The sequence below is a fragment of the Rhinoderma darwinii genome, chromosome 13, assembly GCF_050947455.1.
Source record: "Rhinoderma darwinii isolate aRhiDar2 chromosome 13, aRhiDar2.hap1, whole genome shotgun sequence".
Taxonomy (NCBI): Eukaryota; Metazoa; Chordata; class Amphibia; order Anura; family Rhinodermatidae; genus Rhinoderma; species Rhinoderma darwinii.
Genome location: NC_134699.1, coordinates 13,945,454 through 13,972,402, shown reverse-complemented (window position 1 = coordinate 13,972,402; position 26,949 = coordinate 13,945,454). Strand labels below are relative to the sequence as shown.

At 40.4% G+C, this 26,949-nt stretch overlaps 2 protein-coding genes across 8 annotated transcripts in view; one reads left to right on the top strand and one right to left on the bottom strand.

Moving 5' to 3' along the window:
• The window catches only part of PRR29 (proline rich 29), a 191,461-nt gene that overhangs the window by 18,187 nt on the left and 146,325 nt on the right, over nucleotides 1-26,949 (bottom strand). For 5 of the 7 annotated variants that reach the window (XM_075846980.1, XM_075846977.1, XM_075846976.1 and 2 more), the window contains one exon: nucleotides 24,132-24,228. In XM_075846980.1, the coding sequence (XP_075703095.1) occupies nucleotides 24,132-24,176 (45 nt within the window). In that variant the 5' untranslated portion in view covers nucleotides 24,177-24,228. Of the gene's footprint in view, nucleotides 1-23,951; nucleotides 24,004-24,131; nucleotides 24,229-26,949 lie in introns of those variants that run through there. The other 2 variants (XM_075846981.1, XM_075846974.1) reach the window with 2 other exon arrangements.
• Nucleotides 1,909-26,949, top strand: SLC13A3 (solute carrier family 13 member 3). Its single transcript, XM_075846962.1, has 13 exons — nucleotides 1,909-2,019; nucleotides 6,248-6,513; nucleotides 11,308-11,471; nucleotides 15,683-15,749; nucleotides 18,432-18,617; nucleotides 22,503-22,628; nucleotides 22,724-22,819; nucleotides 23,311-23,415; nucleotides 24,138-24,235; nucleotides 25,093-25,205; nucleotides 25,368-25,529; nucleotides 26,104-26,241; nucleotides 26,573-26,949. The coding sequence occupies exons 1-13, from the start codon at nucleotides 1,909-1,911 to the stop codon at nucleotides 26,747-26,749; spliced, it is 1,809 nt and encodes a 602-aa protein (XP_075703077.1). The 3' UTR covers nucleotides 26,750-26,949.

Genomic DNA, 26,949 nt, shown 5'->3' with positions numbered 1-26,949 from the left:
CGCCCATACACCACCAACACACCAAACTCCTGGGGCCCATTCCTTGGAAGAAGTATCTGGTGACTAACCATCTAAGACTTTCCCACTGACTTTGAATTCATGCTATATGTGCTCCTATAGTATATGTGCTCCTCCCTTCCCCCTATGTGCAATGCCAGCCTATACAGAAAATACCTCGTTTCGTATATCCCAGTCATACAGTATATATAGGAGGACTCCTGGTCTCTCCGGGACCAGCCGATTCCTGTCTTGCAGAACACTGCCCCTCTCATGCTGGCTCACAATCCGGCCCTGTGCACCGTGCAATGAATCACGTCGCTGTATACCCAGAATTGGTCATTGTGATTTGCTGCAAATACTTTAAAATATGGAACTTCATTCCTTAAAATAGAAATTTATGTAAAGTTACAAAGATTTGTCATATCTGCAAAAAAATCCTATATTGCCCCATGCATTGCAGGCCAATAATCTGGGTCTTGCTCTAGGGTTAAGGGTCACTGAGGGGGGCAGCGGCACCTAACACAATGGACACTTCATGCTGCTGTCCAAACAAGAATGCTGCACATTCCTGCCAGGGACTAGCACTGCTCCTAAGGCCAGTGCTGTCTGCATAGGGTTTAATTACATCAAGACTGCAAAGTGCTTATTCAATGGCTTATCCACATAGGACAACCCCCTTTTGTGAGCAGCTCCCCCTAAAATGAACCAATCACTGTAGTGGAAATGTATACATGGCACCCACTGAAGTCAATGGGTGGTACATGGTCCTGACAAGTCCTTTAGAGCTCTTTGCAGTGGTCGTGCGCTTTAGCTAGTAGAGGGGGATTCCACGTGGAGCCCCATAAATGATGTTCATATTCCTTATCTGGACATATGCCACCACAGTAGCAGGCATAGCAGCTAATATGGGGCATTATCTCAATGTTGCAACATCACTTTGTGCATTATATCCATGCAGCGACATCACTGTGTGAATTATCTGTGTTGTGACATCACTGTGTACATTACCCCGATACTTTGACATCACTACGTAGATTAATCCAGAATGGTGACATCACTGTGCATTATCTCTATAGTGTGACATCACTGTGTACATTACGCCGATACTGTGACATCCCTGTGTAGATTATATCTGTGTTGTGACATCACTGTGTACATGACCCCGATACTTTGACATCACTACGTAGATTACTCCAGAACTGTGACATCACTGTGCATTATCTCTGTGGTTTGACATCACTGTGTACATTACCCCGATACTGCGACATCACTACGTAGATTAATCCAGAACGGTGACATCACTCTGCATTATCTCTATGGTGTGACATCACTGTGTACATTACCTGGTACTGTGACTTCACTGTGTGCATGGAATTATCTGCCTAGTGCATATAGGAAGCTGAATATTCCCTAATCAAATTCTATCGTTTTATTCTGTCAAGTTGTTAAAAGTTATTTTAGTTACATCTGTCTGTGGGAAAGCAGAACCGTATTGGTTGGATTTACAGCTCACACGGGCTGTCACCCAGCTTTCCCAGACCCCTGAATGACAAATAAAACAGCGATGTGGGAGAGGGATTTGTGTTTGTGCATAATTACACACATTTGCCAATCAGGATTCTAGAAAGGCTGGGTAACAACCCCTGTATTGGCACTTTAGAGGATAAAGGAAATTGATGACATTGTGTAATACCCGTGGTTACTATTTAAAGCTTATCGGATAACCCAGTTCTAGAAATAATTTTCCAAAATAATAATAATAAAAAAAAAAATCTGAGGTCTGGTGGTGGGGCAGAGGGAGGTGCGAGGCTCAGGGGTGTGTTGATTGAATTACAAAGTGACTTGACACTGGAGCTCCTGTCCACACTGATATAACCAGCAGATCCCCAGCGGCTCCGGCACTCCACAATGTCTGCACTTGTAGCTCTGGTCAAGAAAATCTGGTGCATTAAGAAGTTCATCGTCTTGCTTTTGACTCCTGTGATCTTGTGTCCTATCCTCCTTACACTTCCACCACAGGTAAGGCTGCGTCAGTTCTGTCCTCCATAGCAGGCAATGTAAAGAACACCACATCTGCTATGGTCTGGTATTTTAATAGGGGAGAGTAGTGTTAAAGGGGTTGTCCACCCTTTTGTTCCAGGTAGTTCGGGAACTTTCAGTCCTCCACTTTTTGCAGCGTGTCTTTGCTCTGTCTAATACAAAGGTGGTTCAGAGCCCCCTATAGGACTTCCATATCCATTAATATGGACAACCCCTTTAAATTCCGAGATTCTAGTGGTCCTGGTGTATCCTACATAGTCCCCGATGAAGGACAGAATGCATGTCGGATGCATAAAATGCAAAATTACAGCACTTAGAGGAGTTCGAGGAATACTTTAGTTGAGCATCTTAAAGGTACAGTGGCATGTTTATTGGAATATCTGTGAATTGATTTATACCAGATTGTGCTACAGTATTGTTTAGTATTAGTGTTGTGCTATAGGCTCATGAATCTCCGTGTCGTTCTTAATAAATATCATTGAACCAACAGAGCTCCTGTAGTGCTGTAACTTTGTTACAGTGTTTATGTTACAAATAGAATCCCAAGTACCGACCTCGGGGTCACAGCTGTAGTTGGGGGACCTGTTTTATATGATGTCTGATAAGTCATGTCTAGTAAAAGAAAAAAAATAGTGCCCCCTTGTGTGGACTGTGTGCACTTGCCTTTAGAGTGCTGTAAGGTTTTTGGCCTCTTCTTGTTTCCTGCTCAGGCCGTGAGGGCATTGACTTCTATGAGTGGCCATCATTGCCAGGAAGAACAGACTAGAAGGGGTAAACCTAAGAACATGCTAAATACAAGTGTACGCCTGCTCTGAAGGTTGCACGTGGACCAGAAGTCGGCTCTGCCAAATGAGCCGTTAGGGGTCTCATAGATATTAGTTGACTGGCAGAAGTGGAAGTCCTCTTTAATATCTGTGCGCCATCCAACAACTTCAACCACCTGATTGAAGTGGTCGGCTTAGTTGGATTTGCGGCTGATCAAAACGGTCAGATTGTTAACTTTTATTTTTGCGTTTATGGCCAGATTTAGATCAAAGAAATAAGTCCGGCCTGTTTTTCTCCATGTTTTTGTTTCTATCATTACGTTGGTTGCTCGTGAACCTTGTTGAATGCTGATTGGGTAATTAATTGCTATATTAATTGCTCACAATGTTGATCCTGGTCTAGACCATGCGGCCAATATTGCGCAGGTTATTTATTACTGATCTCCCTACACATGGTGGCAAAATTTAGTGGAACCAGTAAAACGGAGGATTAGGCTTATTGTCCTACAGATAGTGATAAAGGTCAATCAGTAAACACTGGGTGTAATGGTGAGGGGTTAGCCCAACCACCCATCAGTGCTGAATATAACAAACTTAAAGGGTCTCTCCACGCACAACCTGAAAATTCATGCGTGACTGCAGATCCCCTAATATCACATTCCCACCATGTGGGAACGGTGGGAATGTGACACCTGACATAGTAGGATTTATTTGGTGGCGTTGTCCATGTGTCCACCTGTGCAACGGAAGAGAAAAGGTAGTCACCGGTGATTTTCGTTACCTGACCTAAAATATAGCCACTTTACAGAGGCCAAAATGTTTTTTTTTGTTTACCCTGTTTTCAGGTTTCAAGTGGAATCAGACCTTAAAGGGGTCTTCCCATCTCAGACATTGATGGCATATCCATGGGATAAGTGGACTCTCTCTAACGCCCATAGGAATTAATGGAGAGAGCGGATCACATGTGCGGCCACCTCTCCATTGATTCTCGACCTGGATGCAGAAGTCGGAATTCGCCTCTCCAGCCGGGAAAGGGGTCCGCCCTGTTCTGGAGATAGATATGCTGTGGACCTGCACCTATCAGACATTTATAGCATATGCCGAGGATATGCCAAAAATGTTTTAGATGGGAGTACCCCTTTAAGTTATTTAAATGGTTCACATGATAAATGATTTAAAGAGGCCTCTGAATGGGGCTAAGATGCATGGATATTAGTGGCTCTGTTTTGGGGGAAAAGCAGACACTATTTTCTAATTCTGGACAATTCCTTTCAATAGGCTTCCCCATTAATGACATTTATCACCTATCATTACTCCAGATGCCTTAAAGGCCCTTTTACACCGGCCGATGTCACAAGGAGCTATAGATGGGGACGAGCAGTCATTACTCCGATCGCTCGTCCCCATACATTATCATCATGTCGGCAGCGCGTCTCGCTGTTTACATAGAGATGTTCTGCCGACAACGATAATATTTAACTTTTTTTAAAACTATACGTTCAGCAGATGATCCAGCGTTTCCTCGTTCATCTGCTGATCGTTCCCGTTTACACAGGCCAATTATCGTCAATGAACGTTATATGAAGGCTCATCTGCCCGATAATCGCTTAGTGTAAAACTCCCTCTATCCTGTATTCTTTTTAGCAGGACATATGGGGCAGACCATGTGTGGTGTATATGACCACAATGCATTGAAAAGGGAAGTGTATGTCCTGGTAGGGATGTTTATATATATATATATATATAAATAATATTATATCATGATTAACCCGAAGAGAATTCACTCATACAATTTGCTTGATTGCTCAACTTCTCATCAGTAAGAGGGGTCTGCTATCTTCTGTTTATTTTGAAGTGCACATGTACTATTTTCCAGAAGCAGCGCCACACCTTTCCATGGGTTTTGTCAGGTATTGCAGCTAAGTTCTGCAATATCACATACAACCTCTGGACAGGTGTGGCAGTCATGTGTTATCTGATCCTGTGCAACTTAACTTCTTGCATACTTGATAAAGGAGTTCCCTCAGTCCTAAAGCTGAGAACCATGTATAGTCTGTTCATATTAGAGTTCCATATGGATGGATTGTAATGCTTTGCTTCCCCTGTAGGGGGCATCTATAGAAAATGAACTGCAAGCACCAGATCAGCTAAGGGGGAGGGGTAGTTATACATTTGGAAGTGTAACTTATGACTTGAAGTAGGATTATACTCTATGCCAAGGGGGTTGTCTCATGTAACAACCCCTTTTTCATGTGCCCTACTGGGGCATATGGACGTCATAAAAGGGGTACGGAAAACAAAGAACAGCTCAGCGTTCATATATATCACCGTTGGCCATTAATTTGAATGCCCGACATATAACACTACACAATGCTACGTATGGATAATGGCAAAACGCCAGAAATTTGTGAAGCTGAACCAGCAGCGATCAATTGATCGCCTGGTCTGTATCAAATGTACAAGGGGTTGTAAACATGAGACAATCCCCTTAGCTTGATCCCTCCCCTCCCCATGACTTGCTCATGCTCAGATTGCTGGGCAGTCTAGGATATGTCAAGAACTGCAGTACCACATCACTAACAGCAGAGGGGGTGCGAGAGGAGCTGCAGCAGAGCTCTAAACAGAGCTCCATGCAGCCATTTCTTTCAGTCATACTGTATGTAAATCATGGAGTAATCTCATGAAACTCCCAAAAGAAGTGAAGCTTCACTGTAAAGGAGGCCTGTGAACTGAGCGCTATCCAAAAACAAAATCAGGCCTCAGATTTCACTTCTACCCATGAAGCTCCCTTCATTAGACTTTGAGCTTCTGATTGTCCCAATTTATTGACAGGAGCGGAGTGTATTAGGGAACAATAACTCAGTTGTATAAACTGCTTCCATCATCACAACCCTCAGCAATGTGCCCCCTCATTAGAACGTTGCGTGGAGCGCAGCGGAGCTGCCAGCTTGTTTCCACTAAATCCAGTGGAACATGTTTATGTAATATAGTGTCAGTAAGCGGCTATAATCCAATTTTGTTAATAAACAGGGTTTTAAAGTAGATTATATATAATCCGTGCATGTAAAATCCATACTATGTAGAACTGTAATGGCAGCCAAATTGGTTGTCACACAGCTTTCTATAACTAAGGAATGGCTGAAGAAGATGTTAACAGAAACATATATTTTTGTGGGGAATTTATGCGAAATATTTTTTTAAGGGGTTGTATGAAATTAGTGTTAAAAAGGGAATGCATGTTTCCCCAGAAACAGCTCCACTCTTGTCCATGGGCTGCGAATGGTGAATGGGCATGAACTGCAATACCAGACATTGCCTAGTGACAAGAGTGGCGCTGTTTATAAACTCAACCGACCTCCTATCACTATAAAGAAATAATGCCTCTAGTGGGGTCACTTGTTCTCTGAAATGATTATGAAAATAATGACTGGTTGTATTTGCAGGAAGGAAAATGCCTCTATGTGGTCCTACTGATGGCTCTATATTGGTGCACAGAAGCGTTGCCTCTGGCTGTTACCGCTATGCTCCCAATAATACTATTCCCCTTCATGGGAATCCTGCCCTCCAGCAAAGTTTGTCCACAATACTTCTTGGATACAAACTTTCTGTTTCTCAGTGGACTCCTCATGGCTGCTGCTATTGAGGAGTGGAATCTGCACAGAAGAATTGCCTTGAAGGTGCTCATGTTGGTGGGAGTCCAGCCTGCAAAGTAAGGGTGGTGTTGTCTAACTTCTTTTTTTAGGACTAAACCCCAAACCATTGTAATTTGTTCTTTAGAGAATGTTCCTATTTGCCATATAATTAAAAACGTATATAAATGTCCATAGGGGCAGTATTCTAGTAGTTATATTCTTGTATATAGGGGGCAGTATTATAGTAGTTATATTCTTGTATATAGGAGCAGTATTATAGTAGTTATATTCTTGTATATAGGGGGCAGTATTCTAGTAGTTATATTCTTGTATATAGGAGCAGTATTATAGTAGTTATATTCTTGTATATAGGAGCAGTATTATAGTAGTTATATTCTTGTATATAGGGGGCAGTATTATAGTAGTTATATTCTTGTATATAGGAGCAGTATTATAGTAGTTATATTCTTGTATATAGGGGGCAGTATTCTAGTAGTTATATTCTTGTATATAGGAGCAGTATTCTAGTAGTTATATTCTTGTATATAGGGGGCAGTATTCTAGTAGTTATATTCTTGTATATAGGGGGCAGTATTATAGTAGTTATATTCTTGTATATAGGGGGTCAGTATTATAGTAGTTATATTCTTGTATATAGGGGGCAGTATTATAGTAGTTATATTCTTGTATATAGGGGGCAGTATTATAGTAGTTATATTCTTGTATATAGGGGGCAGTATTATGGTAGTTATATTCTTGTATATAGGGGGCAGTATTATAGTAGTTATATTCTTGTATATAGGGGGCAGTATTATAGTAGTTAAATTCCTGTATATAGGAGGTAGTATTATAGTAATTATATTCTTGTATATAGGGTGCAGTATTATAGTAGTTATATTCTTGTATATAGGAGGCAGTATTATAGTAGTTATATTCTTGTAGATAGGGGGCAGTTTTATAACAGTTATATTCTTGTATATAGGAGCAGTATTATAGTAGTTATATTCTTGTAGATAGGGGGCAGTATTATAGTAGTTATATTCTTGTATATAGGAGCAGTATTATAGTAGTTATATTCTTGTATATAGGAGCTGTATTATAGTAGTTATATTCTTGTATATAGGAGCAGTATTATAGTAGTTATATTCTTGTACATAGGGGGCAGTATTATAGTAGTTATATTCTTGTATATAGGAGGTAGTATTATAGTAGTTATATTCTTGTATATAAGAGCAGTATTATAGTATTTATATTCTTTTATATAGGGTCAGCATTAAAGTAGTTATATTCTTGTATATAGGGGCAGTATTATAGTAGTTATAGTCTTGTATATAGGAGCAGTATTATAGTAGTTAAATTCTTGCACACAGAGGGCAGTATTATAGTAGTTATATTCTTGTATATAGGAGGCAGTATTATAGTAGTTATATTCTTGTACATAGGAGCAGTATTATAGTAGTTATATTCTTGTATATAGGAGCAGTATTATAGTAGTTATATTCTCGTATATAGGGGGCAGTGTTATAGTAGTTATATTCTTGTATATAGGGGGCAGTAATATAGGTGTTATATTCTTGTACATATGGGGCAGTATTATAGTAGTTATATTCTTGCATATAGGGGACAGTATTATAGTAGTTATATTCTTGTATATAGGAACAGTATTATAGTAGTTCTATTCTTGTATATAGGGGCAGTATTATAGTAGTTATATTTTTGTTTATAGGGGGCAGTATTATAGTAGTTATATTCTTGTACATAGGTGGCAGTATTGTAGTAGTTATATTCTTGTACATAGGGGGCAGTATTATAGTAGTTATATTCTTGTATATAGGGGCAGTATTATAGTTGTTATATTCTTGTAAATAGGGGCAGTATTATAGTAGTTACATTCTTGCTTATAGGGGCAGTATTATAGTTGTTATATTCTTGTAAATAGGGGGCAGTATTATAGTAGTTATATTCTTGTATATAGGGGGCAGTATAATAGTAGTTATATTCTTGTACATAGGAGGAAGTATTATAGTAGTTATATTCTTGTATATAGGAGCAGTATTATAGTATTTATATTCTTTTATATAGGGGCAGCATTATAGTAGTTATATTCTTGTATATAGTAGGCAGTATTATAGTAGTTATATTCTTGTATATAGGAGCAGTATTATAGTAGTTAAATTCTTGCACAAAGAGGGCAGTATTATAGTAGTTATATTCTTGTATATAGGAGGCAGTATTATAGTAGTTATATTCTTGTATATAGGGGGCAGTGTTATAGTAGTTATATTCTTGTATATAGGGGGCAGTAATATAGGTGTTATATTGTACATATGGGGCAGTATTATAGTAGTTATATTCTTGCATATAGGGGCAGTATTATAGTAGTTATATTCTTGTATATAGGGGGCAGTATTATAGTAGTTACATTTTTGCAAAGTAGGGACAGTATTATAGTAGTTATATTCTTGTATATAGGGGCAGTATTGTAGTAGTTATATTCTTGTACATAGGGGGCAGTATTATAGTAGTTATATTCTTGTATATAGGGGGCAGTATTGTAGTAGTTATATTCTTGTACATAGGGAGCAGTATTATAGTAGTTATATTCTTGTAAATAGGGGCAGTATTATAGTTGTTATATTCTTGTAAATAGGGGGCAGTATTATAGTAGTTATATTCTTGTATATAGGGGCAGTATTATAGTAGTTATATTCTTGTATATAGAAGCAGTATTATAGTAGTTATATTCTTGTACATAGGGAATCAGTATTTTCTTGTACAAAGGGGGCAGTATTATAGTTGTTATATTCTTGTAAATAGGGGCAGTATTATAGTAGTTACATTCTTGCATATAGGGGCAGTATTATAGTTGTTATATTCTTGTAAATAGGGGGCAGTATTATAGTAGTTATATTCTTGTATATAGAAGCAGTATTATAGTAGTTATATTCTTGTACATAGGGAATCAGTATTTTCTTGACAAAGGGGGCAGTATTATAGTTGTTATATTCTTGTAAATAGGGGCAGTATTATAGTAGTTACATTCTTGCATATAGGGGCAGTATTATAGTTGTTATATTCTTGTAAATAGGGGGCAGTATTATAGTAGTTATATTCTTGTATATAGGGGGCAGTATTATAGTAGTTATATTCTTGTATATAGGAGCAGTATTATAGTAGTTATATTCTTGTATATAGGGGGCAGTATTATAGTAGTTATATTCTTGTACATAGGAGGAAGTATTATAGTAGTTATATTCTTGTATATAGGAGCAGTATTATAGTATTTATATTCTTTTATATAGGGGCAGCATTATAGTAGTTATATTCTTGTATATAGTAGGCAGTATTATAGTAGTTATATTCTTGTATATAGGAGCAGTATTATAGTAGTTATATTCTTGTATATAGGGGGCAGTGTTATAGTAGTTATATTCTTGTATATAGGAGGCAGTATTATAGTAGTTATATTCTTGTATATAGGGGGCAGTGTTATAGTAGTTATATTCTTGTATATAGGGGGCAGTAATATAGGTGTTATATTGTACATATGGGGCAGTATTATAGTAGTTATATTCTTGCATATAGGGGCAGTATTATAGTAGTTATATTCTTGTATTTAGGGGCCAGTATTATAGTAGTTACATTCTTGCATATAGGGACAGTATTATAGTAGTTATATTCTTGTATATAGGGGCAGTATTGTAGTAGTTATATTCTTGTACTTAGGGGGCAGTATTATAGTAGTTATATTCTTGTATATAGGGGGCAGTATTGTAGTAGTTATATTCTTGTACATAGGGAGCAGTATTATATTAGTTATATTCTTGTACATAGGGGGCAGTATTATAGTAGTTATATTCTTGTATATAGGGGCAGTATTATAGTTGTTATATTCTTGTAAATAGGGGGCAGTATTATAGTAGTTATATTCTTGTATATAGGGGGCAGTATTATAGTAGTTATATTCTTGTATATAGAAGCAGTATTATAGTAGTTATATTCTTGTACATAGGGAATCAGTATTTTCTTGTACAAAGGGGGCAGTATTATAGTTGTTATATTCTTGTAAATAGGGGGCAGTATTATAGTAGTTACATTCTTGCATATAGGGGACAGTATTATAGTAGTTATATTCTTGTATATAGGGGGCAGTATTGTAGTAGTTATATTCTTGTATATAGGGGGCAGTATTGTAGTAGTTATATTCTTGTACATAGGGAGCAGTATTATAGTAGTTATATTCTTGTACATAGGGGGCAGTATTATAGTAGTTATATTCTTGTATATAGGGGCAGTATTATAGTAGTTATATTCTTGTATATAGGGGGCAGTATTATAGTAGTTATATTCTTGTACATAGGGGCAGTATTATAGTAGTTATATTCTTGTATATAGAAGCAGTATTATAGTAGTTATATTCTTGTATATAGGAGCAGTATTATAGTAGTTATATACTTGTATATAGGAGCAGTATTATAGTAGTTATATTCTTGTATATAGGGGGCAGTATTATAGTAGTTATATTCTTGTATATAGAAGCAGTATTATAGTAGTTATATTTTTGTACATAGGGAATAGTATTATAGTAGTTATTTTATTGCACATAGAGGGCAGTATTATAGTAGTTATTTTTTTGTACAATCTGTGCAAAATTACTTTCATGACCAGGTCTTCTAGGAGCTGTATACACAAAACGGTAGCAGATTTTAGGTTGACTATTTGCAAAGTTGCTTCAAATATTAGATACCTTGAAGCAGTGTACAATTAGTAGTATAGGTGGAAACACCCTTTAAGTCTACGGCAATCTTATCAATGAAACGCTCAATGGCCAAACATTCAGCAGAGTAAATATATATATTTTTTCATTCCAGGCTGATACTGGGCATGATGATAACAACGGCGTTCCTGTCGATGTGGTTGAGTAACACTGCATCCACAGCAATGATGCTCCCTATTGCAAACGCAGTTCTCAAGAGTCTGTTTGGAGAAAAATTTTGCAAGGAGAAAAACATTAAAAGTAATGACAACATCCCAGGTAATTGCAGGTGGATAACTGGAGAATGTTACTACAGCACCCATAGACCTTCAGGCTTATAGCATACCTCCCAATATTTTAATTTCCATTCATGGGACATATTAACCCGCATCCGATTTCACCGGGAAATCCCACAAACCCTCACAGAATCCCCCACTTTGTGGTTTCTTTGCATAGCCCTGCCCCTTTTGGGGTCCCATTGGGAGGTATGCTATATCGATTATTGGTCCAATACTAAGGGAGAGGCTGAAAGTAGTAGTGAGTAATTGCTGTACAGATACACATTGACATTACCCAAGCCATACCTCCTTGTTCGAGGAAAGTTTGTATTTTGGGGTACATCCTTAACGAGGCTCTGTCACCAGATTATAAGTGCCCTGTCTCCTACATAATCTGATCGGCGCTGGAATGTAGATAACAACAGTGGTTTTTATTTTGAAAAACAATCATTTTTGGCCAAGTTATGAGCTAGTTTAGATTTATGCTAATGAGTTTCTCAATGGACAACTGGGCGTGTTTTTACTTTTAACCCAGTTGCTAAAAACACAATACACGCCCAGTTGGAAATAAGCGAAAACACGCCCAGTTGTCCATTAGAAAGGCTCATTTGCATAAATATAAAATTGCTCATAACTTGGCCAAAAATGATCGTTTTAAAAAAACAAAAAAAAACGTTACTGTTATCTACATTGCAGCGCCGATCACATGCAATAGGAGATAGGGATTTGATAATCTGGTGACAGAGCCTCTTTAATACCATTCTTTTTGATTCTGGCGCCATTGCATTTTCAAGATCCTTATATTCAGAGACTGAAAACTTGTCCTAATAATGTCCAACTAGCTCTGATACACTCATTGAACATTAGGACTGTTTTTTACTTCTTGGATGGGAACAGGGATCTTTCCATTCACAGACAGTAAGCAGAGCTTCTTAAGATGCTGAGAAACAGAAACACTAAATATTAGGCCTAATGCACATGACCGTGTTTTTTTTTTGTCTGTGTGCTATCCGCAGTTTTGCACATGGACCCATTCATTTATATAGCCCCATACACACGACCATGATGTTCACGGATCCATGTGGGGGCCGCGAGCCCAGGCCGCAAAAACTCAGGACATGTCATTTTACTGTCCGTATTTGCGTCACAAACTCACCCAAAGAAGCCAATGGGCCAGTGAAAATTGTGGACGGCATAGAAGCCACACATGTGTCGTTAGCAATTGTGGATACGTTGCCAAGCGATGCCAGGGAATGGGCTCCTGAGCGATTTTGTGACCTATTCAGGCGGTTTGGACAAACTGGTGACATCAATTCCAGCCTTTATCTTTTTTTTGGGCAGATCCGTGAATATTGATGACACGCGGATGCACTATGGAAGGTTTTTTTGCGGACAAAAGGACCGCAAATGCCGACAACGGATCCGTGGTTTTGCGGACTGCAAAATCATCACGGTCGTGTGCATTAGGCCAATGTTTGATCGGTGGGGGATCCTTGCCAATCAGCACAATGAATGGGCAAAGTGGCTCGTCCATACCAGCAGCTGTGCCTTGGACTGTAGCTCAACTCATTCAAGGAGTGTTGCAGCCGCTACATTGTGATGATCGATGAGGGTCCAGGAGGCCGGATCCCCACCGATCAAACATTGATGGAGAACCACTTTAAGCTTTAGGCTATAGTCCCCCTGGCAACACGTCACCTGCAAGTTGCAGTTAAATCGTAGGATTACCAGGACACAGCGATGGGAAAAGAAAAGCCGAAGGAGTGCTGTACGTTGCCTAATGCCGCGGCCCCTTCGCTCTGAACATCAAGTGGTCGTACCACCACTGGTCAGACATTGATGGCATATGCCATCGTGTTTTATCCGAATATTGGACAGGTGTAATACTCCGTGCCCAGTGATGCCATATGTGCCCTCTGATGCACAGCATTGAGATTTAGGAAAAAAGTTAAGAGTCTGAATAAAACATGATGGAAAATTTCTAAAATTGTTTACTGGTTATGAAATAGAGTCACGTTGAGCTGAGAATGAAGTGGGACACCTCTATATAAATTCTGATCAAAGTCCCCTGTGCTGTTCTGCTCTATAATGTTAATATATAATCTGAAGAGAAGACCTTTAAACCTAAATACAAGATAAAGAAAATAACAGAAGACACTAGGACCTGACAATGGAAGTAACAAGATTAACAGACATGGAGGGAAGGGATGGGTAAATATTGTACGTAAAGGGGGTTTACACTGGGTGATTACCGGGCAGACGAGCGTTATTAGAATGTTCGTTGACGATACTTGTCCTGTGTAAACAGGGGAACGATCAGCAGGTGAACGAGCAAACGCTTCATCTGCTGGTCGTATCGTTTTAAAAAAGTGAAATATTATTGTCGGCAGCACATCTTGGTGTGTAAACAGGGAGACGCGCTGCCGACATGATAATAATGTATGGGGACGAGCGATCGGATATATGGATGGGGACGAGCGGTCGTTACTCCATGTGACAGGAGCAAACAAACACCGATCAACGATTTCTCGTTGATCGGCACTCGCTGCACCGGCCGATTATTGGCCGGTGTAAAAGGGCCTTAAAGAGACTCTGTCACCACATTATAAGTGCCCTATCTCCTATATAAGGAGATTGGCGCTATAATGTAGGTGACAGCAGTGCTTTTTATTTTGAAAAACAATCTATTTTTACCACGTTAGGAGCGATTTTAGCTTTATGCTAATTAATTTCTTAATGCCCAAGTGGGCGTGTTTTTACTTTAGACGAAGTGGGCGTTGTGGAGAGAAGTGTATGACGCTGACCAATCAGCGTCATGCACTTCTCCCCATTCATTTAGTCAGCGCATATTGACCCTGCTAGATCCCTATGTGCTGCCTTATACTGACATATTAACGTTACTGAAGTGTTTAGACAGTGACTAGACATTCCTTCCAGACAGGACGGGATGTCTATTCACAATCCCTGCACTTCGTTAACCTTTGTTTCGTACTTACAGCAGAGCAAAGCGTAATCTCCCTGTAACCTGTCATTTACAGCGAGATCTCGCGAGATTACGCTTGCTCTGCTGTAAGTACCAAACAAACGTTCACAAAGTGCCGGGATTGTGAATATACATCGCGTCCTGGCTGGAAGGAACGTCTAGTCACGGTCTAAACACTTCAGTAACGTTAATATGTCAGTATAAGACAGCACATAGCGAACGCAGTGTTACTATCTGCTGTCTAAATGAATGGAGAGAAGTGCATCACGCTGATTGGTCAGCGTCATACACTTCTCTCCACAATGCCCACTTCGTCTAAAGCAAAAAACACGCCCGCTTGGGCATTAAGAAACTAATTAGCATAAAGCTAAAATCGCTCATAAAGTGGTAAAAATAGATTGTTTTTCTAAATAAAAAGCACTGCTGTCACCTACATTACAGAGCCCATTTCCTTATGTAGGAGACAGGGCACTTATAATGTGGTGACAGAGTCTCTTTAAGTGCGTGACTAAATGGCTCATCTCCGGCGCTCAACCTCTTGACCCCAGAAGGAAGGGCAGCTCTGGAGAACAAACTGCTCCTCTAACAAAATACTGTGCAGACTAAAGCTGGGTTCTCATAGTCCAGATTTGCTGCGGATTTTGCATGCATTTGTTTTTAAGCCAAAACCAGGAACAGAACCTAAACAGAAGAAATATATAAAGAAAGGCCTTATAGGTCTCCTCTCCTGGATTCAATTCTGGTTTTTGCTTACAAAATGCAGGCAAAATCTGCACTGTGGGAACCCAGCCTAAGGGCCAATGCATACACTAACCTGGTACGGTGCCACATGGAGTTGAGAAGGGTCCATATATGACTCCATGTGCACGAGGCAACTAATTCTTCCCTAGAAGAAATGCGATGGAGCACAATGTTTCCTTTCACGGATTCATACAGAATCTATAAGAGAAAAACAACTTTGTGTGCCGCCATATAAAATTGGAGACACGTTGGGGTACAGTATGGGCACCATATAACGGATCTGGACTACACGGATCCATATTATGGAAAGCGACTAAAATGTATTTCCAATATCCCAAGACTTTGTCACTGAGCCGTGATGTCAAGGGCCACAACCACAATGGCGGTACATATGTATGTTTACATCCAACATGTCCACAAGCAAATAATACCTACATGGATGAAGGGAGTGATTTGGCGCTGATCTAGTTATTTTTTTTATTAACCAGCTACTTCACAAGAAAATGGTTTACACCCGGTCCCTACGGAATTGCAGCTGCTCACCAGTAATGAAGAGTAAGTCTCGTGTGCCCATACATTACATTCATTTTCAAGATCTCTGCTTGCTTTCAGTAGAAGAAAACATTTACACCCAGAGATTATGGGCTCTTCTGTTGTCTATGTTCCCACCTGGTAGTTTACTGCAGGGTTTTAAAGGAACAAGCGGAGTAGGTGTAGTATTCTTATCTCCTTGGTGGGGGTTGAGTGCATACAGCAGGGACGGGTTATATGTAATTTAGATATGAATCGTACTCTTTTGTGTGATAGCAAGATATGTTATCACTTGTGTAATGGGTATGGCTGAGTTCACACTAGTGTCAGAGCCTGAGACGGAAGTTCTATATTTGACGGGAAGAATAGTGCAGAATGCAGTGATATTCTGTCAAAATGACGGACACCATGACAGAACCCAGGAGGACCTTATTATAGTCAGTAGGGTCCATCTACCACCACCTTCATGGTGTCCGTTATAACAGAAGCCATGACGGCAGTGTGAACAGGGAAATAGTAATAGAATTATTAAAAGGACATAAGGAGGGAATATGGAATAAAAGTTAATGACGGCTTAAATAGGTCAATGTTTGTGGACAAATAGATCCATGTAATGTAGATTATTTAGTGCTGAAAGAGGCTCTGTCACCAGATTATAAGTGCCCTATCTCCTACATAGTCTGATCGGCGCTGTAATGTAGAAAACAGCAGTGGTTTTTATTTTAAAAAAACTATGATTTTTGAGCAAGTTATGATCTAGTTTAGATTTATGCTAATTAGTATCTTAGAGCCCAACTGGGCGTGTTTTTATTTTTGACCAACTGGGTGTTGTACAGAGGAGTGTATGACGCTGACCAATCAGTGACCAATCAGCGTCATACACTTCTCATTGTTCCAGCCCATTGTTAGTGTGATTGTGCAGTGGAAGAAGCTGGGCTGGAACAATGAGAAGTGTATGACGCTGATTGGTCACTGATTGGTCAGCCTCATACACTCCTCTGTACAACGCCCAGTTGGTCAAAAGTAAAAACACGCCCAGTTGGGCTTTAAGATACTAATTAGCATAAATCTAAAATTGCTCATAACTTGCTCAAAAATGATTGTTTTTCAAAATAAAAACCACTGCTGTTTTCTACATTACAGCGCTGATCAGATTATGTAGGAGACAGGGCACTTATAATCTGGTGACAGAGCCTCTTGAAGGAACAGTTGTATAACTCACTCTGAATGGGTACGCTCAAGTAGTGCACAAATAGTGGAGGGGGGGGTATGACCTGTATACCCGACTGAGTATATAGGAAGTGGCAATAAATCTGATGAGCCATAGTGGTTCTATCTATCTATCTCATATCTATCTATCTATCTAATATCTACAGCTCTATCTATATCTAGAGCTCTATTTATTTATCTCATATCTCTATCTATATAATATCTACAGCTCTATCTATCTCCCTCCTATCTATCTATCTATCTATCTATCTATCTATCTATCTATCTATCTATCTATCTATCTATCTATCTCCCTCCTATCTATCTATCTATCTATCTATCTATCTATCTATCTATCTATCTAATCTATCTATCTATCTATCTATCTCCCTCCTATCTATCTCCCTCCTATCTATCTCCCTCCTATCTATCTATCTATCTATCTATCTATCTATCTATCTATCTATCTATCTCTTTAATATCTACAGCTCTATATATCTTGCTCATATCTATCTCATATCCATCACCTATCTATCTCTTTAATATATATCTATCTATCTATCTCTCTAATATCTATCTATCTATCTATCTATCTCTCTAATATCTATCTATCTATCTCTCTATCTATCCATCTATAACAATGACTAATGTGCCCTTTTAGCCTACAGTCAATATATTGAGGTTTATGGTAATGCTGGCCAAGCACGTTAGATAGCGGTTGGTCGTACATTCATTCAGCCATAAGCTATTGCTACCGATCTCGCTATAAATGTATTCTGAATGGAGAGTGGCGAGTAAACCGCTGCCTGACTCCTCTGGCGGCGGCTTATTTCCCCTAAAGACGAAGGGTATGTGCACACGATAACGTCAATTACGGCTGAAATTACGGAGCTATTTTCAGGAGAAAACAGCTCCTGAATTTCAGCCATAATTGCTCGTACTCGCGTTTTGCGAGGTGTCCATTACGGACGTAATTTGGAGTTGTTCTTCATTGGAGTCAATGAAAAACAGCTCAAATTACGTCCCAAGAAGTATCCTGCACTTCTTTGACGAGGCTGTTATTTTACGCGCCGTCTTTTGACAGCGACGCGTAAATTTACAGGTCGTCGGCACAGTACGTCGGCAAACCCATTGAAATTAATGGGCAGATGTTTGCCGACGTATTGGAGCCGTGTTTTCAGGCGTAATCCGAGGCGTAAAACGCCTAGTTTACGCCTGAAAATAGGTCGTGTGAACTCCGCCTAAAGGATCGGGCATGTTGAAATCCAATTGACCGATCTTTCTCTCCCCCGACATCTGCCGTCAGGGGGGAATCGGGAGGCCCCCATATACATCAGAAGGTCGGCAGACACTAATCTATTATGTATGGCCACCTTAAAGCCATGGCTAAGCCTCAGGTGGCCTCACTACTTCTAGTTGGCGTTGCATACTTCCGTCTTCGTGGCATTGTGTTATTGTTCTTGACTGATGAATATGTAAATGTAATTATTTCTAAAGCAAAGAAGCACCAGAGAAGGTTGAAATATCCATTGAGAATCATTCAGACATGGAGAAAGAGCATGAATACCAAAATAGGGTCTGGAAAGCCTTTCTTATCTCCATCCCATACTCAGCCAGTATTGGGGGAACCGCCACTCTCACTGGGACAGCCCCCAACCTTATTCTTCTTGGACAAATAAAGAGGTGAGGCATCGGTGATACATCTTATATAGAAAGTCATTATATACTATGGTATGCTAAACCGTCCAGAGGCTGACCAACATCTGATTTGGACATCACTTGTATGGTCAGGTCGGACATCACAGTCATCACTTGGATTGTTGCAGTCTTCATTGGGGGATTTGATGAGGATGATGACCCCATATATCACCATAAGCAATAACAGAGGTCGTCTTCTAACTGATGATACAACATGTCAATGATGCCCTCCTGTTTTTGAGAGGATTATCATGTTTTATGGGCTTTAGGGTAAATTGGTTTCTTCAGTAGCAAACGTGTAGGACTATTAGGGTTATCCTTAAAGGGGTTGTACAGGATTAGAAAAACATGGTGGTTTTCTTCCAAAAAAAGCACCAGACCTGTTGTGTGTGGTATTGCAACTCAGACCCATTCATGTCAGTGGAGCTGAGCTGCAATACCAGACACAACCTGTGGACAAGTGTGGCGCTGTTTCTGGAAGACGGCAAACATTTTTCTAATTATATACAACCCTTTTAAAGAATATATAGGGGTCTAAGTAATGCAACCAGGAACATCTGTTTTGGATGGCCACACTATTGCTTTCTGTACTCCACTTTTAATACAGGAGCCAAGTACATTGAGTGAAATCATGCCCACAAGGGTTGAGGAAGCGGAGATATGAGGTGCTGTTATTTGGGTCCTCATTGTAGAGTTGCTGTTATAGAAGTTAGAGTTCCCCTTTATTGTAACCCCTCCTATCTCTCACCTTTTTGTCTTTGTCTAACCATTAGGGGTCTCCACTCTTTACCAAATGCAAAAAAACAAACAATTAATCATTTACTAAAACACACCCTGATGAAAGGAAGGTAAAAAACGCAGCAAGTGTCCGTTGTGTAAAACTCACTGCATGTCCTATATTGATGCGTTTTCACACATCCAGCCGCCTATTGAAGTCAATGGGTGCGTGAAAACCACACGAGAGCACACGGATCCGTGTACTGTCCGTGTTTTACGCATCAAGTGCTTGCGAGTGCGTGAAAAACATGCCACACGCAAAGCACACTGGTGCAAAACGCAACGCACACAGATAGATTTACACTCGTTTTTATGTGCGTAAATCTGCCACGCTCGTGTGAATATAGCCTAAAGGAAACTAGGGGTGTAACTGGGTATGGGATGATATGGATGATAGGGAGACAGGGATATGGGGCTCTTTGGCTAGTGAATGGGGAAGAGGACCTATAACGTATTATAATACTAATGGGGTTTATGAGGATAATGGGGCTTATGAGGATTTAGGATACAGGGTCAGAAGGGGCTGTAGGATACAGGGTCTGTAGGGTAGGAATGATACGGGCCTTTGGGAAAAATATAGGGTTTGAGGAGTATCTGTAAGGGGAGATAGGGAAGTTTTAGGACAGGGAGGTAGACCAGGTATATACCGGTCTCCACCACTTGCCCCCTTTTTCCCCTGGGCCATGAGGTAACATATGGGGTTTCATGGGCCCAGCAGAGGAAATGTTTATGAGGGCCCACCTTCTATCTATACCGCACCTTGTGCCGTCCACATTTCAATGTATCCTTTGTTGTTCTCATTGCACACACAGGACATCTCTTTAACCGCTTAACGACTGATATATCCGTCGCAAGCAGGTGTTAGTTCCCGCAAAGCGACAGATATATCCGTCCCTCTGATCGGGTGGGTACTGCCAGTGTACCCACACGATCAGCGGCAGGAGCACGGCTGTTATACACAGCCGGGCTCCTGCCCCAACTGCCGGAATCGAAGCGCGCTCCGATTCCGGCAGTTTTACCCGTGGGATGCTGCTGTCAATAGCGATAGCGGCATCTAAAGTGTTTGACAGAGGGAGGGAGCTCCCTCTGTCACCCCATCGGCGTCCCCGCAAAGGAATCTAATAGATTGCTTGTCACAATAGTAGGAAACAAGGGGAGAGAAATCCTCCAGCTCACCTGACACAAGGATTGGGTGTCGCTGTCAGCGCCTGGATCTTTTTCGTGTCGGCACACGATGCAGGAACAGAAGTAGCAGAGGAAATGTGGTCCAGCGCTTGGGTAGAAGTAAAATAGAAAAATATTTTTCCAAGTTTAATTAAATTGCGTTAAAAAGTCCATTGTAGTATGGTCTCGGTGTGTGGATAGAAGGAAGAATGATCCTGTTTAGGTTAGCCTACGCGTTTCGGACGAGGCACCGTCCTTAGTCTTGGCTGTAGTGTAGTTTGAACTTGGCGCTCTGGCGGATTTATACTGTGTCCGGGATTACAGCTGAGCCCTGATTGCGTTTCACGTCTCTTTGTCACTTGGACCGCAATCCGGAAGTAGAGCAATGCCGGTGTTTGGTGTGCCTATTCTGGTGTTACGTAAGTTGTCATTTCATATGGGCAACTTATCCTATGAAGCAAATATGTGTTACTTAGTTAGTATGTCTAACTAAGTAACACATATTTGCTTCATAGGATAAGTTGCCCATATGAAATGACAACTTACGTAACACCAGAATAGGCACACCAAACACCGGCATTGCTCTACTTCCGGATTGCGGTCCAAGTGACAAAGAGACGTGAAACGCAATCAGGGCTCAGCTGTAATCCCGGACACAGTATAAATCCGCCAGAGCGCCAAGTTCAAACTACACTACAGCCAAGACTAAGGACGGTGCCTCGTCCGAAACGCGTAGGCTAACCTAAACAGGATCATTCTTCCTTCTATCCACACACCGAGACCATACTACAATGGACTTTTTAACGCAATTTAATTAAACTTGGAAAAATATTTTTCTATTTTACTTCTACCCAAGCGCTGGACCACATTTCCTCTGCTATTTCAGATTGCTTGTCAGTTTTAGGCTATGTTCACACAGAGTATTTTGGGAGAGGAATATCTGCCTCAAAATTCAGTTTGGAACTTTGAGGCAGATATTCCTCTCCCTGTACGCAGATTTTCGCAATTATCGCGCCGTTTTTCGCCCGCGGCCATTGAGCGCCGCGGGCATAAAACAGCGAGAAATACGCTTTCTCCTGCCTCCCATTGAAGTCAATGGGAGGTCAGAGGCGGAAGCGCCCGAAGATAGGGCATGTCGCTTCTTTTTCCCGCGAGGCAGTATTACTGCTCGCGGGAAAAAGACGCCGACGCCTCCCATTGAAATCAATGGGAGGCGTTCCCGGGCCGTTTTTGCCGAGTTTTGCGACGCGGTTTCCGCATCAAAAAACTCGCCAAAACACCCCGTGTGAACATAGCCTTACACTGACAGCCAATAATGCTTTAGTATATTAAGTATACCAAAGCATTATATAAGCGATCAGCAGATCGCACGGCGAAGTCCCCGAGTAGGACAAAAAAAAAAAAAGTAAAACAGTTAAATAAAGTCTATGGAAAAAAAAAAAAAAAGATTACAGTAAAAATAAAATCACTTTTTTTTTCTCAAAAAGTGCCTTTATTTAGTAAAAGTGTCAAAAAAATAAATAACACACACACATATGGTATCGCCGCGATCGTAACGACTCAAACAATAAATTTAACATATTAATTAAACCGCCGGGTGAACGGCGTCCATAAAAACCCCGCAAAAAACAATGGCAAAATTCCTGTTTTTCTCCCACTCCCACCATAAAAAATAAAAGCTAATCAGTAAGTCCCATGTACCCCAAAATACTACCAATGAAACCTACACGGTCTTCTGCTGTACCTTTTGGTTTTACATTATTCTGTCAGTCTGGGCCCACGGGAGGATCCTATGGTACTCTAGTGGGCCAGTCGGACAATAATTTGCCTACCCTCAGACTTTAACGTAATAGAATTATTAGATGCTTTGTGCAAAACTTGTTGAACGTAGCACTGAAAACCAAAACTTTTTGTTTTTTTCTGTTGAAGTTTTTTTCCAGGTTGTGATGTTATAAATTTTGGCTCCTGGTTCGTCTTTGCATTTCCGCTGATGATTATATTCCTCATCCTAGGTTGGTTATGGATCTCGATTTCACATGGGGCTATTAGCTTAAGGTACGCTGGAAACCTTGGCAATTAAAAATCCAAAATGTTTTTGTAAAGTATTAGTTCACATGATAAATAGGGATATTTTTTTTTTTTTTTACCAGCTGCAGGAAGAAGGAGAAGTCGACGATTAGGTCGGATGCAGAAGTAAAAGCCAAGGAAGTAATAACGGAAGATTATCGTAAACTGGGACCCATAATGTGAGTATTATGTAAATAAGGCTCTGTTCACATTTGCACTAAGGCTTCTGGTAATATAACGGAAGACATGGCGCTGTGCCCGATCTGTTGTATAACGGATCCAAACAGCTTCCAACGCCCCCATTTGCTTATAAAATGGTCTTCCTGAGGTTTCTGTCGCATGCTGTGCTATTCTGGATATCAAAAGTGACGGAAACCTCAAATTATCCCTCGACGGACAGTAAAAACGCAGATGTGAATACATCTGAACAGACCCACAAGTGAAGACCATAGTTCTAGTTGTTGTACATTTCTCCTTTCCAGCACTCCTCTAAGGTATATATTAGCACACTGCTCCTTTAACTATTAAAGGGACCCTTTCGCCAAGTAAAACAATTGCTTCACTATTTTTGTCTTTATGTGCCCAGAAACACCCGATGCAATATCCGTAATTGGTGCGAACCCCATGTAAGTGCCTCTGACTGTATGAATAATGTGGCTCTTTTCTTTAGTTTTGCAGAAAAGGCGGTTTTCTTCTTCTTTTGTCTTTTTGCCATCCTGTTGTTTACAAGGGATCCAAAGTTTATCCCTGGATGGGCATCAGCCTTCAGATCCGGGTAAGACAGAAAGGGGAGTAAAAGTTCCTGGGCTCTAATGCCCAGGTGTCACTGCTACCTCTGCACCTTCTAAAGCTATGCCCCTATGGGCATGTTGAAACTTTCAACATGTTGTGCAATGAAGATGATGATCATGGCTGTAGGGTTATAATCATGGCTCTGAAGAGAAGCAGATGACTCACCGACCATTGGTCATAATGATTACGGCAAGCTCAGATTAAGAAGGTGCTTAAAGGGGTCATCTTTGTCAATCAGAGATATCTAAAGTCTCAAATCATTTGGGGTCCGGCAGTAAGGACCCTGTCCTTATTTTAACTTGAGGCTGGATGTGCATGGTTCCTCTCTATTGAAGACAATGGGACTTATGGAAACCTCTCAATGGGTACTGGTTATAAATGTGTATAATTGACAGGTCAACATTACTCACTCAGTAATTGCTTCGATTGGTGACCATGCTCATATGAATCACAAATCTCAGTTTACAATAATGAAATCTGACGTTTCTGTTTGCTACTGACGGGATTATCTCAGATTACCTTACTTGACCATTCACCGTTCATGCGGTCAATGAGTTACGTGCCCCTGAGCCTGATGGGAGATAATTTTCACTTGGTTATAAATCGCATTTAACAGGGCAACCACAGCCGGAGTATTGTTAAAAATATTAATCGGCTTTGCTTAAATCTGAGTAATGCACTAATATAATGAATTCTCACCGGCAGGTTCACCTCTGACGCGGTCACTGGAATTACTATCTCCATTATTTTATTCTTCTTCCCCTCTGAAAAGCCTTCATTGTCTTGGTGGTTCGATCTTAAAGGTACAGAAGAAGAAAGTGTTTTTTTCCTAATCTATACCATAATCAGTTAATATGTAACAGGTATAATGCACACAGTGATGTCACAACAGAGAAAATGCACAGTTATCCCTTTGTTATAACATTACTATGTGCATTATCTCTATGCTGTGAATTCACTAAATGAAGTTACAGAGCTGGCATCATGTGCACAGTGATGTCACAGTAAAGGGATAACCCACAAAGTGTTGTCATCATAGCATAAAGTGTGCACCCGGTGATCTCACACTATAAGCATAATCTACTCAGTGCAAAGGAATTATGCAAACAGTGATGTCACAGTACAGAAATAATGCACTCTATAATGTCACAGCACAAGAATAAAGCACACAGTGATGTCACAGCTCAAGAATAAGGCTCACAGTAATGCCACAGTACATGAATGCACACAGTGATGTCACAGTACTGAGAAAATGATCCACAGTAATGCCACTGTACAAGGATTGTGCTTAAATTACAAAACAGGAATTACGGTATATCGTTATGTCACAGTACACAGATAATGCTCACAATACTATGACCGCACAGGAAAAAATACACATAATGATGTCACCATGCAGGCATAAGGCACACAATAATGCATAAGTATAATACACATGGTAATCTCGCTGTTGAGTAGTAAATAACGAAATAATGTTACAATGCCGGAATCATGCACAAAGTAATGCCACAGTACAAAGATAATGCACATAGTGTTGTCCATTGAGAAAAATATAACGGTGCTTGTCTTGTCTCTATAATGGAACGGTTTCCTTTTTACTGTTATAGTAAAAAATCTATATTTATTGTCGATGAATTAAATATTTTTCAACTTTCCACAGCCCCCAATACAGAGAATAAGCCACTGCTATCATGGAAGAAAGCTCAAGAGACTGTACCCTGGAATATCATTTTGCTGCTGGGAGGTGGATTTGCCATGGCAAAGGGATGTGAGGTGAGTTGCGAAGCTGCCCGACCACATAGAGGACACCTTATATTACACTGCTGGGAAGACCAGATGTCTACAACCTATGGCAGGTTCTCCACCTTCAGCGTCCTTGGCCTACATGGCCCTTCCCCTGCTTGGTTGTCCTACGATTCGTCTTTCTTCTTTTAGGCATCTGGTTTATCCTCATGGATTGGGACACGCTTACAGCCCCTTGAAGGTCTTCCACCAGCCCTTGCCGTCCTCCTCATCACTATACTGATTGCCTCATTCACAGAATTCGCCAGCAACACGGCCACCATCATTGTCTTCCTCCCTGTTCTGTCTGAGCTGGTGAGTAGTTTAATTCCCAAGGGTGGGTGGTGGTTAGATTAGCAGTAGGACATTTTTGAGGTTCCGTTGGTGTTGCAAATGACTACAACTACATTGTAATGGGCAGAGCGGCAAGAAACGATAACTTTTTCGACAGCTTGTAGTCTGGATTCCATCGACAGACAATTCTACTGATGGATCAATTCTACTGATGGAGGCGCATTTCTATTCCTACAGGAGGAATTCAATTCCGTCATGAAATTATATTAGCTAATTGCTATGAGATCGCCTAACGGCTTCAAGGGAAGCTCTAGTAAAACTTTGTAGTCTCCAGTGTTCCATAGACCTCCTCGATTGTACCCTATAATGAGCCATAGCATAGGTCAAATCTACCAAGTACAGACATCAAAAATGGGATCCACTCAAAGGGATCTACCCAGCCATGAAAAGAACCCACTTACCCATAAAAAGAATGAACCCACTCAACAAAAGTGATCTACTCACCCATAAAAGGGATCCATCCACCCATCACTGCACCTGGACAAACTTTACATAGTGATTCTGGAATTGAGTATCTCTGCTCTTCTTTTTTTAGGCCATCCGTCTGAAGGTGAATCCGTTGTATCTAATGATTCCTGGTACGGTTGGCTGCTCCTATGCATTCATGCTACCCGTGTCTACACCACCCAACTCTATAGCATTTTCTACTGGACATTTACTGGTGAAAGACATGGTAAGTGCATGCAAATACAAAGCTTTTCCATGAAAATTTACGGAGATATCTGACATGGCTTTCCTGTAGTCATATTGAGAGGTTTACACACTGTAGTAACGCCATGACTCGTCTCATCTCATTGACCTCTACAAGGTAGCAAAGTAAGTTAGGAAACGCAAAATCGCCAAAAAGTGGCATCATGTGATGTCGAACATTGGAAAACGCTCAACCTGTTGAGGACTTTTAGATGCTTTGAGCTATAGACTCTTTCCATACATTTGTCCGCATAACATTGGTTAAGAATATTTTTTGATTTTCTCATATATGCTGTATTGTTTTTTTTTTGTAGGCTAAAACTGGACTATTGATGAACCTGATGGGAGTCCTACTTCTTAGTTTGGCCATGAACACTTGGGCCTCTAGTTTATTCCAGCTGGACACTTTTCCTGACTGGGTTAACATCCATACGGACAACATCACCGTCTTGGCTACTACTACTGCATACAACATAACCACTGGTGGATAACCATGGGAACACTACACCTCCGTCCACTATGGTCACAAAGACTGACATTGTGATGAATACACTAATGTGGAAATAGATCTGCCTGCAACTTTAAAAACAAAATGGCTGCTCTGTAACCTTCACTAAGTCACTTTGAAGGACTACTTTATTTTTGGTATTTGATTCTGTCTAATTGTTACACAATTGTGTATTTTCTAAGT